The following is a 21,815-nucleotide window of genomic DNA, read 5'->3' on the forward strand; positions in this document are numbered from 1 at the left end:
GGGTATGTGGTTGGTATGGGTATGTACACCTGTGCTGATATATGTATACAGTGTATGTGTGTCTGTGCTTATACATGTATGCACATGTATGTATGTGTACATGTAGGAATGTTTATGTATTAATTTATGTGGTATGAAGGAATGTGTTTGTGTTCATGTGTCAGTGCATAAGTATCAAATGTGTTTTTGTGTGTGTCTGTAGTATATGTGTGTGTATGTGTGCATGTGTATGGGTATGTGTACATATGTGTGCATGTGTGTCGGTGTATGTGTACATATGTGTGCATGTGTATGGGTCTGTGTGTGTATGTGTGCATATGTATGGGTATGTGTGTGTATGTATTTATATGTGTATGTGTGTGTACATATGTGTGCATGTGTGTCGGTGTATGTGTACATATGTGTGCATGTGTATGGGTCTGTGTGTGTATGTGTGCATGTGTATGGGTGTATGTGTGTGTACATATGTGTGCATGTGTGTCAGTGTATGTGTATGTATGTGTGCATGTGTATGGGTATATGTGTATGTGTGTGAGGTCTTGTGCTTTGTGATTTTAGATATACTGTGTCAATGACTCTGTGGGTTGGGTTACTGAATTCCTACCCAGGGTTCTGTCCAGCTTCCTGTCTTCCTGGAGCCAAGTTGCCCCATAGAGCACCAGAGCCTGAGAGCTTACACTGTAGGCTGGTGCCTGAGAGAGAAATGCTGCAGGATAGCTTCTTCTGAGGCTCTTCTCCTGGGCTCACGGATTCTGTCTTTTGTGTCCTCACAGCCTTGTACCATGGAGGAACCAGTTCTTCCAGGCAAGCAGGGTGTCAGGGAGAGAGCAGAAATAAGTCCAGCTTCTGTCATTAACCTATGGTAACCTTGTAGAGGGTCTGTCTGTGTTTACACAACCATGAAAGGAGCCAAGGAGAACTGGCCTGTAGTAGGAGGAGGAAGAAGAGGAGGGGCTGCCCAGCAGGCTTGTATCTGCACTCCTAAGTCAGATTTGCAGCCTGTCTTTTTATGGCCTTGAAACCTGGCCTGTCCATCCTCACTTTCCTGCCCCTCAGGAGATGATAGATCCACAGAGAAAGTGGTTTTTCAAGTGACCTCACATGAAAATATTCAGCACTCAGTCCAGGCTTGAATGGGGTGACCACTGACCATAGAAACCATTGTTTTAGTTTATACATCTGACCCTCAAGAATATGGAAGCTCTAGGCTGTTGTTGGAACACATTGTGCTGACACAGGGCGTATAGTCCCTGAGTTCTGCTCTTACTCAGGTATGCATGGGGGTTGGAAAGCCCTTAAGGCCCAGATGCCAGGGATGGTGGTGTGGGTAGTATTTGGAGCATATTGATGAGAGAGGGCCTTTGGAGACATGAGCAGGCCAGGAGAAGGCTTAGGGTATGGTAGGAAGCTAGTTGGGCCTTTCCCCTCACCAAGTTGGAGAAGAAGGAACATACTGATCCCAGAATCATCTGGGTGGGTCTTACTCTAGACTCCAGGACCAAGACTGGTCTATGACATTTCCTACTTTGATAGAGAGTGAGAAGTCACAAATGTGTAAAACACAGCATGATGTTGGAAGTACAACCAAGGCAACAGAACAGGACCAGCAGGACACTGTGTGCTCCTTTTAGTATGTCCCCAGCGTGTGGAAAAGCTTTCATTTCTAAGTGGCTATTGACTGCTTTGTGTCCCACAGCTCCCATCCAGAAATTCAGTCCTATAACTTTTCAGTTTTGTTCCACAGCAGGATCTACCCAGCAGCAGGCTGGGGTCTGGAAGGGAAGGGAATGGTGTGGAGGCCAGCACCTGTCAGATGAAGGACAACCTTCACTGAGAACCTGCAGACGCCCCTACTATCTGAAAGCTTCTCTGAGGAAGGCTGATAAACCAAAGCCTATTTTTAACGCAAGGGCCATGTGCTGGCTAGTTTTATATCAACTTGACAGAGGCTATAGTCATCTGAGAAGAGGGAGCCTCAACGGAGAAAAATGCCTCCATAACATCTGGCTGCAGGCAAGCCTATAGGGCATTTTCTTAATTATTGTTTGATGTGTCCGTTGTGGGTGGGGCCATCCCTGGGCTGGTGGTCCTAGATTCTATAACGAAGCAGGCTGAGCAAGCCAGGGAGAGTAAACCAGCAAGCAGCACCCCTCCATGGCTTCTGCATCAGCACCTGCCACCAGGTTCCTGCCCTGTTTGAGTTCCTGGCCTGACTTCCTGTGATGATTAACAGTGATATAGAAGTATAAGCCAAATGAACCCTTTGCTTCTCACATTGCTTTGGTCATGGTGTTTCATCTCAGCAGTAGTAACTCTAACGAGGACAGACTGTCCTTTGGAAACAATTCATCAACAAGCAAGGTTGCTTGAAAACAGAAAAACAAACAAGCAAAAAATGGATGTCAATTTGAATGCCCATTTTTGAAGACCTTTATGCTTCCCAAAATGTGTCTGTGTGTCTGCAAGCTGTTCAAAGTAAAGTACAAGAAAAATGTAAACATTCATTCTGTACTCCAAACCAGGAGCATGAGTGGTCTTTGATTTTCAGAAGCATTTGAATGAAACCAAGGCCCCACCATGATTAGTGTAGCAGGGCAAGTGGGGTTTGGGGTTTTGTGCTTGTCAGTTGGAGTCTTCTTGGGGATTCCACACATCAGGCAGCCTCCTTCCATGGATTCCCAAACCTAGGGAGTAAATATGATCAAAGTCCCCAGGTCATCCAGCTGAGGGTTCTGTAGCCTGAGGTGGTGTTTGTGGCACCCCACAAGCAGGCAAAAAGTGGCAAAGGCTCTGTTAACCCTTACCAGCCATAGCTGACACCAAGATAAAAACAATAAGCCTACCCACAGGAACCCAGCTAATGCTGCAAGCAGATACCACTCACCCCAAGTGAAAGACAGAGGATGAAAGGATGCAGGCTCAGTGCCTCAGCATCTCAGTGCCTCAGTGCCTACCTCTGTCTCTGTGTCTCTGTCTCTCTCTCTCCCTCCCCCTGTCTCTAGGGGGCAAAATTTTCTTCTTGAGTTCTGTGATCCTTACCTGCTATAATAGGGTCCATTGTGGGTGGCCTACACCTTCTCACTCCTACTCTGTCTGGGGTACTGAAGGCCAACTACCTCAGGCTCTTGTCCTCATTCTCACCAGGGGTGATGTGAGAATATGGTGCTCTCTGCCATTTCCTGGCCTTTGGTATCCAACCCTGATTCCATCTTAAGATGTTTTCCCACACCATTTGGAGCTACAACGATCTCTGTGCCTCTATGCAAACAGCAGATTGTTATGATTCAGCTAGGAAGCCAGATGTGGACCCTGAACTCTGGGGTTCTCATGCCCTGAGCACAGTGGTCTCTTCTCTCATGTGCTACATTCACAAAGCTCAGAAAGGCACACAGACTTATGATCCAATCCGAGATGAATGGAGTAAAACACAGATGCCAGGTAACATCTCTGCCTTGGACAAGTGACCAGAGACTTATAGATGCCAAATATGAACAGACACCTTTGTTGAGTGTTCCAAGGGTCCTAGGACATTTCACAGTGTGCTGTACTTGCCCACTTCTGTGACATAAATCACACTCTTGCCCAAGGCATGTGCTAGGGCCTCTGTTCAGACTGATTATCTCAAACTTTGGCTAATGTTCCATGAAAAGAGACTCTATTACTAAATTCATTAATTACAGTCCCATTTGCAGTCAGACCTGAATGCGAACCATGTGTGTGCTGAGACAGGCAGTGGGCCCTGCTGATGAGCCTATTGTGGCCTCAGTGAAGAAGGACCTGGCACCAGGAGAGAAGAACATCCCTGGTAGTCACCACTGAAGACAGATTTTTGCCTTGTAGAATTTGACCAAATTCTGTCAAGACTTCAGAGGTTTCACTTAGCCCTAGGGGGTCATGAGGCTAGAACCAAGGGCCAGGCTGAGCTCCTAGGACTGTTCTGCACGAGATGGCAGTGATCGTGAGCCCCACTGAGGGTGAAGCAGCAGCTTCCGGGGACAAAGCAAACACCTTCTAGGAAAGATCCAAGCCTGAAAGATGATAGCGGACTCTGCCTGCTTCTCTGAAATGTGGCCAGTGTGGGGTCACTACAGCCCTGTGACACTTTACAGCCTTGAACGTGCAGGTGTGTGTGTGTGTGTGTGTGTGTGAAGGAGACAAAGTGACAGAAAGAACAGTGCACATATATGTGTGTGAGCATGCACATGGGACAGTATGAGGGCCCATGTGCATAGGCAATAGGTGACTGGCTTCCAGGCACTTCCCTAAGTCTGGCGGAGGCTGGTGGCAGCCTAGAGGCTGAGCTGCTAGCTTCTCCTCAGTGGCTTGCGGATGCTGTGGGAGGTAGGACAATAGGCAGTGGTCATGCCACCGAGCAGTCATGAAGTGCTTTTGGATGCAGGGCTTCTGGACTTCACATAGAGTCCTCGCGGCCCAGGGAAATCCTGAGACAGCCTGAATCTACCCAGATCCTCTGTGAAGTGGCACAGAGAGGTAAGTGCTGCTTTAGGCACAGCTGCTCATCATCCAGCCACACCTTGGCCTATGCTGCTTTGGAAGGCAGGTCCACTCTTCAGAACCCAGGCTAGAGAAATCCACCCTAAGGCACCGCACCGAGATGTGTATGTGCTCCGAGGCTCCCCATTTTCTGTTATCCCACAAGCTGACAATTTATTAGCTTAGCTAGAAGGTTTCCTGACACAAAGCTTAGCTCCGATTTCTCCTGCCACGTCTGGTTAGGTGACTGAGGTGTTAAATCATGCATGAAAATGCCTCTCCCTGAAGTCCTTTTGTTAGCTCTGCTGCCTTCATTCAGGTAGCCCACCGTGCCTTTTCCTTCAACCTCTGGGCAACTTGTGCCAAACGAACCCAAGCATCAACCCCAGTGCCCCTCCCTTGTGCTGCCTGCCAGCTGCCACCTGCACATCAGCCTGGTGGCTTGGGGGAGAGGCTGCAGCAGCCTCCTCTAGCCAGCTTATCCCAGAGTCCTGCTCAGCACTGGGCGTCTGCCCCTCATTGCTTATAGTGCTTCTCCACGCTTCTGTTCAGAAGCAAGTCAACTCGCTTAGACTTTCCCCACACCTCTGGCTCTGTGCTTCAGTTTGGACAGGGGACGTTTTTCCCAGTGGCTTGACCTCTGGTCTGGGGCAGCCACCAAGATCCAAAGCTTGGGCCACCTGCCAGTGTGTTCCTACTCATCACAGCCAGGGTTATTCTTTCTGAGAGAGTGAGGAAGGCAAGACAGCAATAGAAATGGAGGCCCTGGTGTGTTCGTTGTAGGAATATCCCAGGAAAGCTTCCAGGATCTTTCAGGGACATACAAGTCCTGGACAAGATGTGGCTTAGCATCTTTCAGTATTTAGCATGAGCACCCGTAAGACAGGACCATGTTCACAAAGGGGAAATGTGGTCCAGTGGAAAGTGGGGTGCCTCATAGTATCTCACACACGCCTCCCTCTGCTCTGTACCTGCAGTTTAGATGTGGTTGTACACTTGAGGAAGATGTGTTAAAAGTAATGCAGTCCACTGAAAAGCAAAGATAAACCAGCTTAGCTGGAACCAGAGTGTCTGCTGAGTCTGTGAGGTTGACAGCATCTGGCAACAGGCTTCTCTGACTATCTGACTCTACTCCTGGACAATGAGTAGAGCCACAGGTACATCCTCAAACCCCAACCCCACCCCACGACCATGACACTGGCATCAAAAGAATCAGGGCAGGTGCTTTTTGGGATTCCCTCCCTTCTGGAACCTTCCTCTTCCGGGACCTCCTTCAGGTCAGTAAGGTGCAGAGAGGGACAGATGTTTTGATCCATGCTTTTCGGTATGTGTGTGTGTGTGTGTGTGTGTGTGTCACTCAAGTCCCTCCTGAGAGGAGATTCTGGCTGCCTAGGTTTGGATAATGCCTGAACAGAGCTCAGGGGACGACCAAGAGGACCCTGCCCAACCCAGTGGACTGCTACAAGCAGGTGTGTACTAGAACTGCTGTGGTGACAGTTTGACTCTTGGTCTGCACCCCAAGGCTAGAGATCCTTTTGCTGGAAGAAAAAGCAATTTGTTCACATTGCACCTTTTCTAAGGTTGAGACACCTGGGAAGTGGCTTCCTGTCTCTCTCTCTCTTTGGGTCTCCCTCCTCTACCCCCTTTCCCTATTGACCCCTGCCCCCTCCAGTTCCCACTGTCTCCTGTCCTTCCTCCTTCCCCTTCTCTTTCTCAGTTCTTCTTCCACACATTCCCTCCTTCTGGTTCACTGTCCAGTGACCCTTCCAGCTGAGCTTTGGGCTAGGGTCATTTAAAAGGTCACCCTGCCTCTTCTCAGTCCTTGATCCTTGCTGAGTGCTCACGCGGTGACCTAAGCCCCGTCCCTTGGCGGCACCAGTGGGGACAATGACCAGGCCAGCATGGCATGGAGGGAGGCAGCTGGCTCCAGAGGACAGGCTTACTGCTCTGGGATACGGGGAAGCCACTAATCCTACTGGAAAAGAAGGGAGCTACTTGGGGAGAATGAGGGGACACCCCTGCCTCGCCACTCCAGGTGGAAGGCTGAGGTCTTGGAACAGCGTGGAGCTTCTCTTTGCTATTGTTCGCCATCCCTGTGCTCTGCTGGAGGCCTAAAGCCGGGAAACCACGCTGGGCTGCTGAGGACCAGCAGGAGGCAATTTAGCCTCTCTTCATCAGCTGTTTGTCGACCTACCCTAGGAGAGTTTCCCTACTTCCTGGTGGACCCGGAGCCTTGCTAAGAGGAGGGAGAGCTGAGCCTCCCCTGCTCTTGGGGTGGGGAGAAGTGGGGGGGAGGGCCCCGTGCTGTCTGCTCCGCCACAGCTCTCGGGCAGGCATGCCCGCGGAGAAGTAGGTGGCATAAATCGCATGCATAATCTCAGGAGACGACCACTTTAAATCTTAATTGGTTGCCTTTTAAATATCATTTAAGGGCCGGTTTCTCTGCCTTTCTCTAGTTAAGAAGGTGTCGTGTCAAACTCTATTACCTTGCAGGATGTCTTTCCCTTAAGGTGGTTTTTCTTTTCTTTCTTTCTTTTTTTTCAAGGAAAGGTAGAGAAAAAGAAAAAAAAAATGGAGCCATCAGCCGCGTTTGAGGGGTCGATAAAGCTTTTAGATTTGGAGACGGTTTCCGGAGCCAGTTTCCTGCGGCTACGTGTTGTTAATGGAGCTTAAGGAATTATCTTAGACTGGGCCGACCCGGGAGCCGTATATTTCTCGCGCCTGTTCCCTTGTCGAGTCTGAATATGCTGCTGTCAGACTCGCTTAATGAAAAGTAACGCGCCGCTGATTACAGTTTTATTTGGCTCTATGTAAAGAGCGCCGTTAATTTAGCCTCTCCTCTCGGTGTGTTTGCGATCGCCACGCCTGAGCGGCTGAGCGCGTCCCTGCGCTGCCTCCTCGCGCGGGCGCCCCGGGCCGGCTGACAGCCTCCCGCAGGGGAAGTCGCGGCTCGAAACCCTCCCGCGCAGCGCCCCGCTGGGGGGCCGAGACCTTTCCCCTTCCCGGAGCCCTCATCCTGCCAAGGCGCCTCGCTTCATCGGGGGAGTCACGCTGGCACTTGACCCCTGCCCCTAAAATTCGGTGAGCTGAAAAGCACACCCTGCAGGCGCCCCCTCCCGCCCCAGGAAGAGGTGTCTTCGGGTGGGTGTTCGCCACTGCGCGGCCGCCTGGAGTGTAGCTGAGGCCCGTCTCCCTTGATATCTTTATTCATAGGGTAGCGCAGTTTATTCAAATAAGCTCCTTTAAGTCGCTAGAGCCATCTCGGGCTCTAGCTACTTGCTCTTTGGACGCTCAGAGCTGGTGCAGATGCCAGAGACTATGCCCGGAGGTTCCCAGCTCAGCAAGCTTGGGCGAGTGCAGAATCCGCCTCCTCCCGAGCGGCGCAGAGGAGGAATCTGGGGGCCAACGCGTGTGTGTGTACCGACCAGAGCCTCCTCCGGTATCTGCGCCCAGGGCAAATCTGTCCTCAGTCAGGATACAAGCTTAGGTTCAAGCTTGATTTCCGGCTTCCCTCTTTTTAACTCACCTATCCTCGCCTGAATCTGTGAAGCCCTTTTTTTTTTCTTTCTGAAAATGCTTGGCTTTGTCTAGGGTTGTGTGGGGGCTCGCTTGGCGGCCGCATTAAAATTCCTCGCGCCCCAGCTTGGACAGCAACGTGTCTCCCCTGAGACTCCACTTTCGCTATTACTGTCAAGTACCCTTGACTCTTTATTTTTGCCCTTTTATCTATTACAACTAATTCGAGTTCTTTTGCCCTTTTCAGTCTAAGACGTGGGCTTTCCGCAAAGCCTCCCCTGCCAGCGCTCTCTCAAAGCGCGGAGCCTTTAGAAATTGAGGGGTTTACTGTCAAAATGAAAATTTCACTTCAAATTATCTTGGCTGATGCTCGCTCGCTAGGCCGGGGGCTCCCGCCACAGCCTTTTGACAGGCACATCAGCGGCAAGCTTCCGCGTCCCGATAATATCATCCAGGAGAGCGAAAGTCAATGCGGTGACAGCGCAGGCCGGGACAATCCAATTACTGAGTGCTGGCCAGGGCAGGCCTGCGGCTTGCGGGGCAGTTGGCCACTCAGTGTGCAAGGGCCAAGGGCTGGAAACCAGGGTCCAGGGTGAGGAACATCACTCAGGGGACCCTCTCAGTCCTAGGGGTCTGGTTCCAGCAAGGCTTCTTCCCGTGGGGTCTGTAAACTGTCTCCAAAGCTGGCCTTACAGGCTCATTAGTGTGACTTTCACTAGGCTCCAGGCTAGTCCCACCCCTGTGATTGCAGAGGAAAGACCTGGCATCTATCAAAGGTCTGGTTTCTCTTCGATGAAAAGCGGTGCGTCTAGCATACACAGCTGGAGTCTACGTGGCTATTAGAATTTATTCTAATAGCCCCTTAATGTCATAGCAACTTGCCTGGGTTTTCTGCTTTACAGGTCCCTCTGCCTGCCACTCCCACCTTCCCAGGAACTTTGAGGGCTTTTAGGAAGTTTAGAAAGGTATGAACAGAGGATGAGCAGAGAGCCAGGAATGGATGTTGGGCAGGAGCAGGTGCCTTCTGGAACCACAAAGGAAGGACCTGCGTCCAAGGCAGCTTCCACTGGTGACTGCACTGCGATGGGTGAAGAACCAGGCCTGCCCTCAGCCTAGGCTGCTTCTGACACAAGCCCTGTGTTCTTGCCCCATGTCTTTTTTGCCATGCCTCCTGACTTCTGCTACGAAGGTATTTCCTCTCCGGTCTTCAGAACTTGAGCGACACAGAAGCTAAATTTGAAGCAACAGGGCCCAGGCTGCATCTCTTGAAAGAGGGACTCGGATGTCACATAACAGGCAACTGTTAAGAGCCTCTTGGCTCCGGGAATGATGCCCTCAGGGCAATGACCTCCTCCCCAGGGGATTTAGAAAGCCTAAACATTCGTTTATTTCGGTCAAAGAAACTGCATTTCCTCAAAATTCTGGCATTTGGCAGTGGGGAAGAGTTGAACGTTTGGGCTCTCACACCTACTTACTATGAGTTGGGAAGAGCCCTTCCTGCGTCTTTAACATCTCAGAATGGTTTGTTAGACTTAGATTGGCAACTGCTGTAGTGTGTGGAGTCTGGGTCAGCCCGCCCTTTCTTCCTCCCCCTGGGGGTCAGCCACACCTGTGGGCCCCTAGCTGTGAGATGTGCTCCTTCTGCAATGCAGACACAAGGATTTATTAGTTTTGTTGTATCAGCCTCTCTCTGAAACAGGCAATTACTGGTGTGAACATACATTTTAGAAAACATAATTTTGTCGAGTCGAGAGTGTGCAGCAGTGTAAACTCGGCGGGAGTGTCGTTGGTGAGCTTTAGGTGCTGAGGATGAAGTCCGAAGGAAAACAGGCTGAGGAGTCTTTTTAACGAACACCAGCATGCCTCAAACCCAGAAGGAGACAGCGACACAAAACAAGCCTCAGAACCCAAATACCTTTTTCATGTAAACTTTGGATGTAAACTTTGCGCTTCAGCGGGGCCCCCCCTCTGCTGTGGGAGCGCTCTCCTGTCTGTTTGGTGGTCAGGGGTGGCTCAAGTGGACGCAAGATCGGGGGAAGCCTGGTGATAGAACGCAAGGGGATTCCTCCATAGTCCTGGCTCCTGAGTTCAGATCCTCTGTCTCAGGTGGGTTGGCATTCTTGGCTTGGAATTGCCCCCTTCTTTTGGAAACTCATTAAAAACGGTCCATTGTCAGCGCCTGCAACCCGAGCAGCGCCAGTTCCCTTCTCCACCGTGTGGGTGGGTGTTAAGTGCAGAAGGGTTTGCCACCGGCCTTGGGCGTAGCCAGCAGCTCCCGGGAGGCCCCCGCGGGTGGGACGTCTTGGGGCACCGTGGGCGGAAAGGAGCAAGCCAGGGGCGTCGTCAGTACGTTGGTGCCCGCCCCCAGTGAGCGTCCTAGAGGGCCAGGATCCAGAAGTGCGCCCTTAGCGGTGGCCCAGGCCTGGTTCAAAGTGCTGTGCCTAAGGATGGGGTCGTGAAATACCCCATCCACCCAGTTTCTGAGACTAGTTACTGGGGAGTCCTGGTGCCTATCCAGGGCCCCAGAAGGGACTGCAGGCGAAGATGCCGGCGGCGCCGTGGATGCACCCGCCGGACCTTGGCGTTTCAGCATGCAGGAGGGAAACTCAGTCTGGCTCAGAGCTGTGGCTGCAGCCGCGGTGGCTGTGTGCGCCAAGGACCAGATACGGGGCTTGGTCTCCAGGGTCGGCGGCGCCACTGCCGGAGCAAAGCTCAGTTTGGCTTCGCAGGACTGTGGGCCGCCATCGGCGCCAGAGTCTGGCGCAACCACTGTGCTCTGGAGGCAGTTCCGGGCCCTCTCCAGGTCCTCATCCACGGCAGCTCCACCAGCGGTGCCCAGGGGCATCCGGAGCGTGGCGGAGGCCTCCTTGCCTGTGCTGGGGCCGTCAGATGAAGCAGAAATCCTCTCTGGTCCGCTGTCCAGGGGCTGAAAGGGCGTCTTCAGATCGCACTCTGAGGTTTCTGCGCCTAGAGGGTCGAAGTCTTCCAGGTCACTGAGTTCTAGCTCCTTGTCCTCTTTGCCAATGGCACCTGTCAAGCGAGAACACGTGGCCAGTGGAAGGAGACTGGATGGCTTAACTAGCTTTCCTTTATCCTAAGAGCAGAGTTAAAGTGACCCCATGCCCAACTGGTTAATAGCTCAGGTCTTTCTCTGTCCTTCCATCTCCAGAGGCCTGCGAGTTTTGAAGTGGGCAGATCTGGACTCAAGTTAATGGCAAACGAGATGCTTTTTAACTTGACTTTGGATGTCTTTTACCATGTTCACAGGGTACCAATTCAGTCTCCCTTCCCCAGGTACAAGATCTCACTGGAAAATAGTTCATTCATTTGATGCCCAGGCACTAAAGCTTTCCATTTGCCCCTCCCCCAGCCCCGACAGCTCCTAGAAACTCCCCACATGCTGCAGAATCTCCAACCCACCTTCACTCTTGGCGCTCTTGAGAGGCTCCTCCCGGGACTCCTCCTCGCCGGCCTCCTCCTCCTCGCCCTCCCCGTAGGGCCTCTGCTTCTCATCTGCGCACTTATTTCGAGGTGGCCAGGTCATCTTGTTCTCCTTCTTGAGGCGCCGGCGCGCGTTGGCGAACCAGGTGGAGACCTGCGTGAGGGTCATCTTGGTGATGATGGCCAGCATGATCTTCTCTCCCTTGGTGGGGTACGGGTTCTTGCGGTGCTCCTGCAGCCAGGCCTTCAGCGTGCTGGTGGTCTCCCGGGTGGCGTTCTTGCGCCGAGTGCCGCTGTCCACGGTCCCGTACCTGGAGACAGGCTCTGCAATGGGGTGCCAGTCGGGCCCGGGAGATCACAGGGAACGAGCAAGTGTGGGGTGCATAGGGACATGCCATGTCTCTCTGGGGTGGGTTGCACTTATGGTCCCCACCTTGCCTTTTGTGGGCAAGGGTGAAGATAATGTCATTAAAATGACAGGGAGGTCATGGCCTCTGTCATTCTGTAGAGACATTTCTTTGATCTTTTATGGGGATTCTATCTTACCACTTTGATCCAAAAACCATAAAAAGGTACCACAAATCTATGACCATAAAAAGCACAAATCTATGAACCTGTGATCCTGTGCCCAGAGACAAAGGTGGGGAGTAGCAGCTGAGACCCAAGGTTCAGGGCTTTTAGTTGAACCGGTATGGTACCATAGGAAGATGGAGTGGTGAGCTGTCCCCAGAACAGGTGCTGAGGGCCAAGGGGGTGTCCTCTTTTGCTTCCCACTGTAGGGCTGGTAGCCCTGGCTCAGGCACTCAACTGAGTTGAGTTTCCTGGAGTTCAGGGAGATGTTCCAGGTCCTTGAAAGAATCAGCCCAGTGGGCTGAACTTTCTAGAATCAATTTGCTTGAACAATCACAGCAGTGGGAGAATTTCCACATTCCCAAAAACATGGAGTGTGGAAGGGTAGAACGGACCACTTGCCTGAGGGAATCGCTCCCTCCTCTGGTCTACCCACCCCCAGGAGGGGGCCTGGTGGTGGTGATGAGGTGGGGTCCTGGGTGGCTGGTATTGTAGTGTTAGGGAGAGGGAGGTACAATCCCTCACCTGTCATAGGGGTACTGGCCCAGAGCTGGCTCATACGGATAGTAGGCTGCAGCTGCGGCCGCGGGCGCTAGGCCGGCGTGGGAAGATCCTGTGCCATCCTTGGACTCGAAGCTGTTCTGTAAAGCCAAAGCGTTTGAGGCCACGACTTGTGGGTATCCAGATAGAAGCCCTTCCTTAAGCCCTCTTAGCTTCGCTGAGATCCCGAGTCTCCCCAAACCTCCCCAAGGACCAGAAGACTCCAACTCATCTCCTGATCTCAGTACTCAGCTCCCGAAGTGTCAAGGGGGGCTCTGAATTGCTGGCCAGACTTCAGGTAGGGAAGCGGGTGAAGGTGAAGTGAGATGGGGCGAGGAAAAGGAAAGAGAGGAGGAGAAGGGAGATCTCGAAGGAGCCTGGAAGGAGGGAAAGAGGATGGACTAGAAGGGTTCCTAGGAGGCTGCCGGGCCTAGGGATAATGAGCCCTGTGGAGAGGAGGCTTTGGGCAAGAGGGAGGGGCGCGGAGGGGGAGGGGGGCGGAGAGGGGAGGAGCTAGGATGTGAAGTTCGGAGAGAAGGGACAGGAAAAAGAGGGAGGGAGAGGAGAAGGCAGAGGGTGTCTGAAGCTGAGAGGAACCCCTCTGAGAAGCAGGGAACCTGATCAGAACTCAGTGGCAAACTAAGCCGGCAGCAACAGCCTAGACATCCGAGCACGGCTCGCAGGTCGGCCCCCCTGAGTCTGAACAGGGCTAGGGGTGCATTGGGGCGTACGGCCAGGAGGCACATAGGAAGTTCTTTTCCTCGCAGCCCAACCAGTAGGGTATCCAGGGCAGTAGCTCTTGGGGTGGCAAATCCAGGGGTCGGGTCGGAGCACTGTGCGCGGGAGGGACTTGGTCCTCTTACCAGCGAGTAGAAAGCAGACGCCTCAGAGCCGTACGTCACGTAGTTGCCGTAGCCCTGCGAGCTGCCGTAGGGGCTTCCATAGACGCCGAGCGCGGCGGCTGAATTGAGTTCGTGGCGTGCAGTGGCCAGCAGCCGGCTCTCGTAGACAGGGCAGTAGACCGGCGCCTGTGCTGAGGCTGCAGGCCCGGAGTCAGCCAGTGTGCGGCCGCCCGACTCGCAGCACGTGCTCAGGGAGTTGGTGGTCATCAGGAACTAGGGGAGAGAAGGACCACAAAGAATGGGCACCCGGACAGAGGCTAGGGCGCTTGACCCTCAGGGCCTCCTGTTGTCTAAGCCAGATATGAGCTCCTCCCTCCCCCAGTCAGCCAGCTTAGGCCTTGCTTTCTTTGGCCACATGGGGCCCAGCCAGCTGTTTAAATCCTCCACGGGGTTCCAAGGCCCTGTGTATGTTCTCACCAAGTACGTCTGGCTCAAGTGCTTCTTAGGATCCCCCAGGGCACAGTTTGATGGGTTAAACAAGAGGGAATCCAGACCCAGCAACAGGATTTTACTAGTGGCCCTAAGTCCTCCTCCCACTAAGCAGTGTTTGGCCAGTACAGTCAGGCAAGGACCCTGCTCTCTGCAAAATGACACCAATTGGTGGCCCCTCCCTTTCCTGCTCCCGCTGACAAGCTCTTGCAGGTGTACCTTTACCTGGGGAGTAGAGGAATAGGGGTATCCAAACTGGGGATAGGACATGGCGCGGCCTGAGAAGGTTGGAGGGCCGTTGGGGTCCTGTGCGCGGTGTGGTCACTGCTCCGGGGCTGCAGGCTCCTAGGCTCTGAGAGAGCAAGGCAAGAGGTGGTCAGATCCCCCACGTGCTGCTCAAACTTTCTTTTAGCTTCGAAGCCTGAACACTCCAGGGAGCTCTGGGGATTGACCTCACCACCAGGGCAGAAATACATATTTTGCAAAACAAAACAAAAAAGAAAAACAAAATTAAAAACTGAGTTTCGCAGGCTGTCGAGCCAGATGAGAGCAGCTTTAAGAGGCAGAAGCGCTGATGTGTGCCGACCCCGCAGCTTGGCCTGCAGGTCACTGGCTGCCGGCCTGGTGGGGCTGGGACAGTCCGTGTCTGCGTGATCAGGGCAGCAGGGCGGAGGGCTATCGAGCTTTAACAAATGAACTCCATCCAAGGAGTCAATATCACCCCAACGAACGGTGTTTCTCCTTAGTCACGGAGGACGGAAGGCACTTTTAATTAGAAATTAATTAACGAGCAGCTGCTCCTTCACACCCCACTGTAATCATTAGTCTCAATTACAAATGAGACCTATGAAGGGACACACGAGTGAGTCTTCAGTGAAGATGTAATCAACAGTTAAATTAGCCGGGCGCTGGCTGCAGCCGCCTGCTGCCCTGGCAGCTTTGCACCCGGGTGGAAGGATGCAGGTCCTGCAGACCATGCAGGCCCTTCGGGTCAAGTCAGCATGCCTGGGCGCTCTGCACACTTCTTAGCTGCCGAGATTTAAAAGAGTCTCAGCGACACCTCTCACTAGTTCCAGCTCTGCACCAGGCAGAGCTTTAAAACCAACTGTCCTCACAGGAGAGCGGTATTCTGATTGCAACATGATCTCAGGTGTGCGCGCCTGTCTCCCAGGCGCTTCCCAGAGTCCCAAACTCCCAGGATCGGTGGGGCCAGGTACTGAGGGGCTTTCCGGGTCTATCACCGGTTGACTGTGCCATTCTGGGCAGCTCGCTGTCTCTGGAGACGGCCCCTCCCCCTTCTCCACTCCAGGTCAGCCCACTGCTCAGCCTGGCTTCGCTTCATTTCCTCTCCCCTCCTCTTCTGGTAGCCCTCCGTGGCTTCCTTCCGCATCCCAAGGCTGAGACGCAGACTGCCAGAAGCCGCGCAGCTCAGCTCGCTAGGAGAGCACATTTCCCAACTTGGTCCCGGAGCTCCCCGCCCCCCCCCCCCCCCCCCCCCGTAGGCTCCTTGACCTTAGGGAGCAGCAGGAATGGGAACAGGGAAGGGAGCGTTGTGCGCCCAATCCTGGCATCCTTCGGCCTGCTGCACACAGCCTGGAGCTTAAGGAGCTCTGCGAGGCCCAGCGGCTTCTGAAGACTTCCTGCGCTAATCCGGGCCCTGAGATATTGCCCCGAGTTCGAAATGGAGGCTAGTGGAGCCTGCAGGGCGCTTGGGGGTACCAGGCCGCCCGAAATTCTCTGGCGGCCTTTCGTGCCATGGTCTTCCCAGCGCCAGGCTCGCCCCTACTTCTTTTGGCCCGGCAGGCCAGCCTCTCGCGCTCCTCCGGTAGCAGAGCCGCTCGCATCGCAGAGCTGTGCAGACTTGCTCCCAAAGATTCCTGGGTTCAGACCTGTGAATCGCCCCAGGGCCACCCTCTAATTAATGATGACGTTCGCGCCCTCTCCCAGCTGCAAGGCTGCCTCCCAGAAACGAAATCTGCCGGCCCTGACAGCTTGGTTGAAGGTGATGGATGACTATCTGGAGACGGCAGTACACATCATATAATATCTGCTGCGTAATTGCTTTAATTTACAGATGAAAATACGAGTTCTCCGATCGCGCTGGACCGCAGCCGGCCGCGTCCGAACTGCTTGCAAAGGGGGAAACCATCGCAAATAATGAATAGCTGCCCCATGCAAATTCTTCAGACAGTTTAGCGTCGGTAGCCGGGAGAGATGCATATATAAAGAACACGAGTCGAATGACATTAATAATTGTTTTTGAATTCTGTATTGATTTCAGGGCAAGCTGTTTTTATTTCTTTCTCACCTGAATTGCTAATACCACCTTCCTGTAAATAATAAGAAACTAGCCACCGGGGCTTCTCCAGTAGAAATGAATCTCAGCCTCTCCCTCTTCCTGCCTCTTCCCCTCCCCCAACTCCCTTCTAGCCTCTTTCAGTTTACAGGCTTTATTGAGGCTTTTGCTGAATACCCACCTTCGTTTGTTACTTATTGTTTACTAGCAACTCGCTTTCTTTTCTATAATGAGGTGCTGGCAAGGGAGGGGCTCTGTACAGGACCGAAGAGGCTGAGGGAGCAGGAATCCAGCCTGGACTGGAGTTGCTCATGATTGGTCTTTTTGTCACTTCATTTCTGAGGCCCGGGCCTTGGGGACTGTTGTAAGCACAGGCCGGTTGGGAAGGAGAGGGAAGACCAGACTGCTGCCTGTGTGTGTGTGTATGTGTGCCCCTGGGGATTTCAGCTGGAGTGCACCCAGAAGAAGCACTCTCTGTTTCCTTTTCCGGACACACGAGGCTGGGGTTGGGAGGTTGCCCCCAGGACTTCCATTGATCTTCCAAGTGGGCTCTGTACTGGGGTACTGAACTAAGCCAGAGCCCCTCAGGGCCTCTGGGGAAGGCTTTCCTGGGGTCCTCAATGCAACATTTTGGTTTGCCTTCCAGTGAGAGCTTCCAGGCCCCAAGTGGTGTTGTTGTCTCTAGTTATGCTCTCCCTGGACCTAGAAATCAGGAACACTGGGCCCCACTCTCCCTGAAGATGCACATTCATGCTCTACACCCTGCCTGCTCCATGCAGGGGCCAGTCAGGGACTCCACTGGCCTGTTCTGCCGTCACTCAGGCCCTACTGTCCAGGCCTGTCTCTGGTCAGTACCTACACTGGTCCTCCTCACAATCTGCTACCTGGCGGAAGCTTTCCTGCCCGAGTGAGATGCTCCTTAGGACATCCTTGCTGCAGATATAGGGATGCCTTCCTCAAAGACCAAGCCTCAAGCAGAGGCACAGGCCTTTCCAAGAACAGACAGAAGTCCCAGAATCTCAGGAACACTCAGCTAAAATGAGCTTTCATAGATGGTCCATGCTGTGCCCAGAAACTCGCAGGAACCCTAGATGTAAATACATCATTCAGAAGAATGGCCAGAGCCACTTGGCTCCCTGCAGGCTGGAAGAGGGCTTCAAAAGATCAGAGACTGAAGGCCTGATCAGACAGCAAAGGGGTGGAGCAGGGAGCAGTTAGCACCAAGATTAGGAGCCCAGGGACCACCAATATTTTCCGACGTTAATGATAGCCATAGCACCGGTCAGAGCTTCTCAGAAGACAGACCCGGCCTTGATGTTTCTGCCACCAGCAAAGTCCTGACTTTCCAGAGTAATTCTTGGAGCACTTCTTAACCACACCGTGAGCTCCATGGGAGCCTATTCCAGCCCAGAGAGGAGTTGGCTACAACCCAAAGCCATACAGAAGCCAGGTACCAGGAAAGGGCCTTTCTGTCTGAGGTGCCCTCAGACAAAGCTCTCAGGCCAGAGCTTGGGGGTGCCTGGGTCCACTTTGGACGCTCAGTGGACGCTCAGTGGGATCAGAGAGATGCTTCAGGTGCTGCATGGCGCAGGCACCCTCTTCCCCATCCCAGGACATCTTTCCACAGTCAACCTTACTCCCCTCACCCAGACAGTGGGGTAAGTTGCTGGGAGATGCTTTGAAATTCTCAGTTGCTTCCCCAATGCCCTCCTTTCTGGCTCTCTTCAGCTACCCTGCTGCACCCCCATGGAACATTCGGTCTGCTCTGCCCAAGAAAGGAAAGAGCGCACTCGGGGCTGCCAAGAACACAAGCTGTTCTATCCCGCGCAAGCCACCACGGTCCGCGGGGACCCGGGCATCCCGCACCCGGATGCAGAATCCTCTCCAAATGCTTCCCAAAACTTGCAGCAAATGCAGCAGCTTCCTAAGACCCTATCCGCTAGAAGCAAACTTTGTCCCCTCCAGCGCAAGAGCGATCCTTGCAAAGTTTGCTGAGCAGAGCCCATTCCTTACCTGCGCTAGGAAAGAACCGGCCCGCGCCGCTCGGGCTCCAGGGCCTCCGGGAGCAGCGCGCAGCCCGGGACGCACGGGGGAGTCGCCGCAGCCGCAGCCGTCGTCTCCGCCGCCGCCGCCCCGCGCCCCTCGGCGGCCGCGAGGAGCCTCTGCCTCCTCCGCCTTCTCGAAAGGGGGGGGGAGGGGTCTCTGAACCCCAGGGCGGGGGCAGGCGAGGGGACCTTGCCTACCTGCGGTGGCGCCGGGCCACTCCTGGCCGCCCGCTAGGGCTCTGCGCGGCCGCTGGGCGCGCGCGCTCCGGCGGGGAGCAAGCGACAACTAATGGAGACATTTCCAGGCGGAGCACCTGGAGAGCGGAGCGCGCCGGCGTCCCCAGGCGCCGCGGTCGTCAGCCGAGCCCGCACCGGCGTGACGTGGGCGAGCGAGCGAGCTGCTCCCACCCGGCCGCCCATTAACGCTTTCCCCCCGCGGGCGCCCAGCGCTTGCCAACTTTCCCCTTCGCCCTGGCCTCGCACCGGGTGCGCGGGTGTAGGGGCTGGGATGAGGGGGTTCCTGAGGGTGAGGGTTCAGGCTTGGCTTCCTCAGGATGGTTGGCTGAAAACGCCTGGGGCCTGAGAGGACAGCCCAACCCTACCAGGACAGCAGAGGACACGGGTCCCTGGTTTGGTCAAATGCTTGGCCTGGTGTGTGGATTCAGCCGCCTTGGGTTTGTGGGCCTGTCTTTAAATGGTTCCCTTTCCTCCCTCCTACTGTGTGGCTGAGAGATAGCTCCTCTCCTTTCAGGACAGAGATTCTTCTTCCCTGTCCTGCACAGTGCTATCCTTGAGAGCAGAACAGGCTCTCAAGCCTCCCCATCCCCTTTCCTGTCCCTTCCTCCACAGAACATCCACAGGAAGGCAGCGGTTCTGGTGCTCTCCTGTATCCACGATAGTCCCAACCAACCTGACTCTTGGCTCTTTAGGCAGCAGGCCTTCCTCACAGACTTGAGCAAGAGGAATGAACAGTGCAGTTTGACAGAAACCGCTTAGGGGCCCAGGAGATCTGTGACCTTTCTGGGAGGAAGTTTACTTCAGGACTGTCCAGAGTCAGGTAGCTGGGCCTCTGCCCTGGGGACCAACGGGAGGACAGATGTCCATTGGTTTCTTGAGGCTGGAGCCCAAGGCAGAAAGCAGGACCAGGCAGGCCCAGCCCCCCCCCCTCCTCAGCAGCAGAGCCTTTGCCTTTCGGTTTCCTGAAGACTCCTTTTGTGGACTTGCTGCCCTGCACAGGTCTCAGTGCAGGAGAGAAGCAGGGTGGTGAGCCCTGTTGAGCCCCTGGCTTTCTGCAGGACACCCTTCCCAGGCATAGTTTTCACTTCAAGAAACCAACTTATTTCTCTTCATCATCCATGGCAGTGCAATGACAGTCGAGATTTGTTGGGTTAGATAATCTCTGAGAAAGTTATCTCCGATTTTTTTTCCTCTTTGCTCTTGTCCACCTCAGAGCGCTTTGCAGCTGCTAGAGGAATAATTCCAAACTGCTTGCTTCCCCAGCAGCGTGGAGCTAGTCTGTGGCTGCAGATTTCACTCATCTATCTTCTTCATTGAGAGAAAGGAGGCCAGCAGCGCCCAGCCAGGCTGAGCTGGTGCTCTTTGCTCTTTGGGCTGCTGTGGGCAGGACACCGCTTAAATCACTACCTGCCCTGGAAACGTGAAAGCAGCGAGGTCACCAGTGCAGCCTCAGTGAACGAGGAGAGGGGACCTGGATTCTGGATCTGGGTGTCGCCCCTTCTATTTGGTTCAAGGCTATGAGGCAAATGGGGGTTGGGTGTGTTCTTTATACAGGGATCGATGAAAACACCCACTTTGGAAGGTTGGAACACTTGCCTAATTTCAACTAGAAGAAAGTAGAGAGAGGGTATGTTTGCCCGCAGGGAAGGAGTAGGCGTTTTGGTTTTCTACCCTGTGCTGGAGTTTTTAGGGTTTGTAGGAAGGTCCTTGCACTTAGCTGGGTAGACAGACAGGCGCATTGGCTTCTCAGGTGAGTCTTAGGTTCTTTTTAAGGTTAATAGAAGCAAGGCGCATGTGCTCATGAGTGTTACAGCTGTAGTTGGCTTGGCTCATTTCATGCTCACCAAGGCTTCCTTAAGTATCAGTGGCAGTCTAGAAACGTCAAAGTACGCAAACCATGGCCTGTTTTATCTTCATGACCCAGACTACATGGGATACACATGCCACCACAGGAGTTTAATGAATTAACACACATCAGCAGACTCTCTGGTACCTTCCATGTGAGGAAGAGCGGGTGCCATCTCCTAATTTAGAGTTCAGTTAGCTGAACGCTGCCTGGCCTGACCTTGCCCTGATTACTGGATGAAGTGGTTACAGATATCAGCCACTAACGACTGCCCTGAGCCCTCAAACTGCTGGGTAGGGTAGATTCCCTAAGCCGTCTTGCTGTTTTGGGGCCCTCCTGAACTGGCATGCTGTAGAAATGATGGAAATACCCCAGGTTTTGGCCAGAAAAGCCTGCAGGGAAAGTCCCTTTTCTGGCTTCAGAGTGGGTGGTCAATCTGGAAAGTGGGTCTACAGCTTGGGGTGTGTCTTCAGGGAACAGTCCTGGGGACCAGCAGGTGGGTGGCTCTGGCAGCTGACAAGGCTGGTGCTGCCCACATGGCTGTGCCCCTCAGATCCTCTTTCAATCTCTCTTTTGTCTTTCCTCTTGGCGCAGCTGCCAGAGTGTGATCTGGAATGAAAGTCTCTGTGCCCCTGGGGCTTGGCCACGTGGCTGCCTCCTCCTCACCTAGACTTTGCTACAACACGCACAGGCATCTGGGGCTCAGCTTCCAGAGTTTACTGAGGCCTGGCCCCAAAGCTGCCCAGTGTCCATCATCCCTGTGGGGTCCAGGGCCTTGTCCTCCTGCCTAATCCTCTCTGGGGACCCAGAAGGAAAAAAAAAAACATTTCTGACTGGGCCAAGAGGCATCCTTGGCCAGAAGAACCAATAGGCACAGTGGTCCTCAGAGGCTGGTGGGTAGCATCTGGGGAGACAGGTAGCAGTGGCCTGGGACAGGGTTGGTAAGGTGTGGTCAGTGCTGAGAGTGACTGCATCTACATTAGAGAAGGTAACGCCTACCCAGAGTCTCCTCTGTTCCTTCTGTTCCATCCTTGCAGCATCGGAACCAAGCCCAGAGAGGAAAATCTAGTTTTCTGTCCTTTCTTCTGGACAGCTAGGCTGGCTCTCAGAATCAAAATGCCTCAGCACATTTTCCAGTGCAAGTTTACCAATGAAAGGCTGTTAACACAAACATCTTCCATCCTTCTATATGCTTGAGCTTGTAGTGTTTACCAAGCAGAGTCTCAGATTGTGAAGACCCAGGCTGGAAAAGTCAGCCACATGAGGCTGATTTTGAATCTTTCCGGAAGATGCCAGCACACATAGGCATGTGTGAATCTCATACATATCTTTGATGTATTATAGAATTAAAGAGCTTTTGTAGGCAGAGAAAAATGTACAAAGACATCCTATGTGAGTGAGCAAGTATTTATAGAAGGAATCTCAGAAAAATTAAACAGTAGATAGATAATGGGCCTTCAGACAGGGACCACGTAAGTTTCCTTTCTGGAGGTTTCAGG

At 53.5% G+C, this 21,815-nt stretch overlaps 1 protein-coding gene across 1 annotated transcript; it reads right to left on the minus strand.

Annotated features, from left to right (window-relative positions):
- Positions 1-9,660: 9,660 nt before the first annotated feature.
- Irx4 (iroquois homeobox 4) lies at positions 9,661-19,015 on the minus strand. Its single transcript, XM_060378703.1, has 6 exons — positions 18,202-19,015; positions 14,118-14,244; positions 13,425-13,676; positions 12,547-12,662; positions 11,431-11,762; positions 9,661-11,040 (listed from the first exon to the last, which is right to left on the minus strand). The coding sequence occupies exons 2-6, from the start codon at positions 14,160-14,162 to the stop codon at positions 10,238-10,240; spliced, it is 1,548 nt and encodes a 515-aa protein (XP_060234686.1). The 5' UTR covers positions 14,163-14,244; positions 18,202-19,015; the 3' UTR covers positions 9,661-10,237.
- Between the last annotated feature and the right edge of the window lie 2,800 nt (positions 19,016-21,815).

This window comes from Meriones unguiculatus, chromosome 3 (genome assembly GCF_030254825.1).
Source record: "Meriones unguiculatus strain TT.TT164.6M chromosome 3, Bangor_MerUng_6.1, whole genome shotgun sequence".
NCBI classification, from domain to species: Eukaryota; Metazoa; Chordata; class Mammalia; order Rodentia; family Muridae; genus Meriones; species Meriones unguiculatus.

What these genes read in the sequence shown, in the direction of transcription:
- Irx4 (XM_060378703.1), bottom strand. Translation starts at nt 14,162, where the DNA reads ATGTCCTATCCCCAGTTTGGATACCCCTATTCCTCTACTCCCCAG. An exon ending in GGCCAGTACCCCTATGACAG is followed by an intron (nt 11,763 to 12,546) that starts GTGAGGGATTGT and finishes GCCTGTCTCCAG; the next exon opens with GTACGGGACCGTGGACAGCG. An exon ending in CAAGAGCGCCAAGAGTGAAG is followed by an intron (nt 11,041 to 11,430) that starts GTGGGTTGGAGA and finishes CTCGCTTGACAG; the next exon opens with GTGCCATTGGCAAAGAGGAC.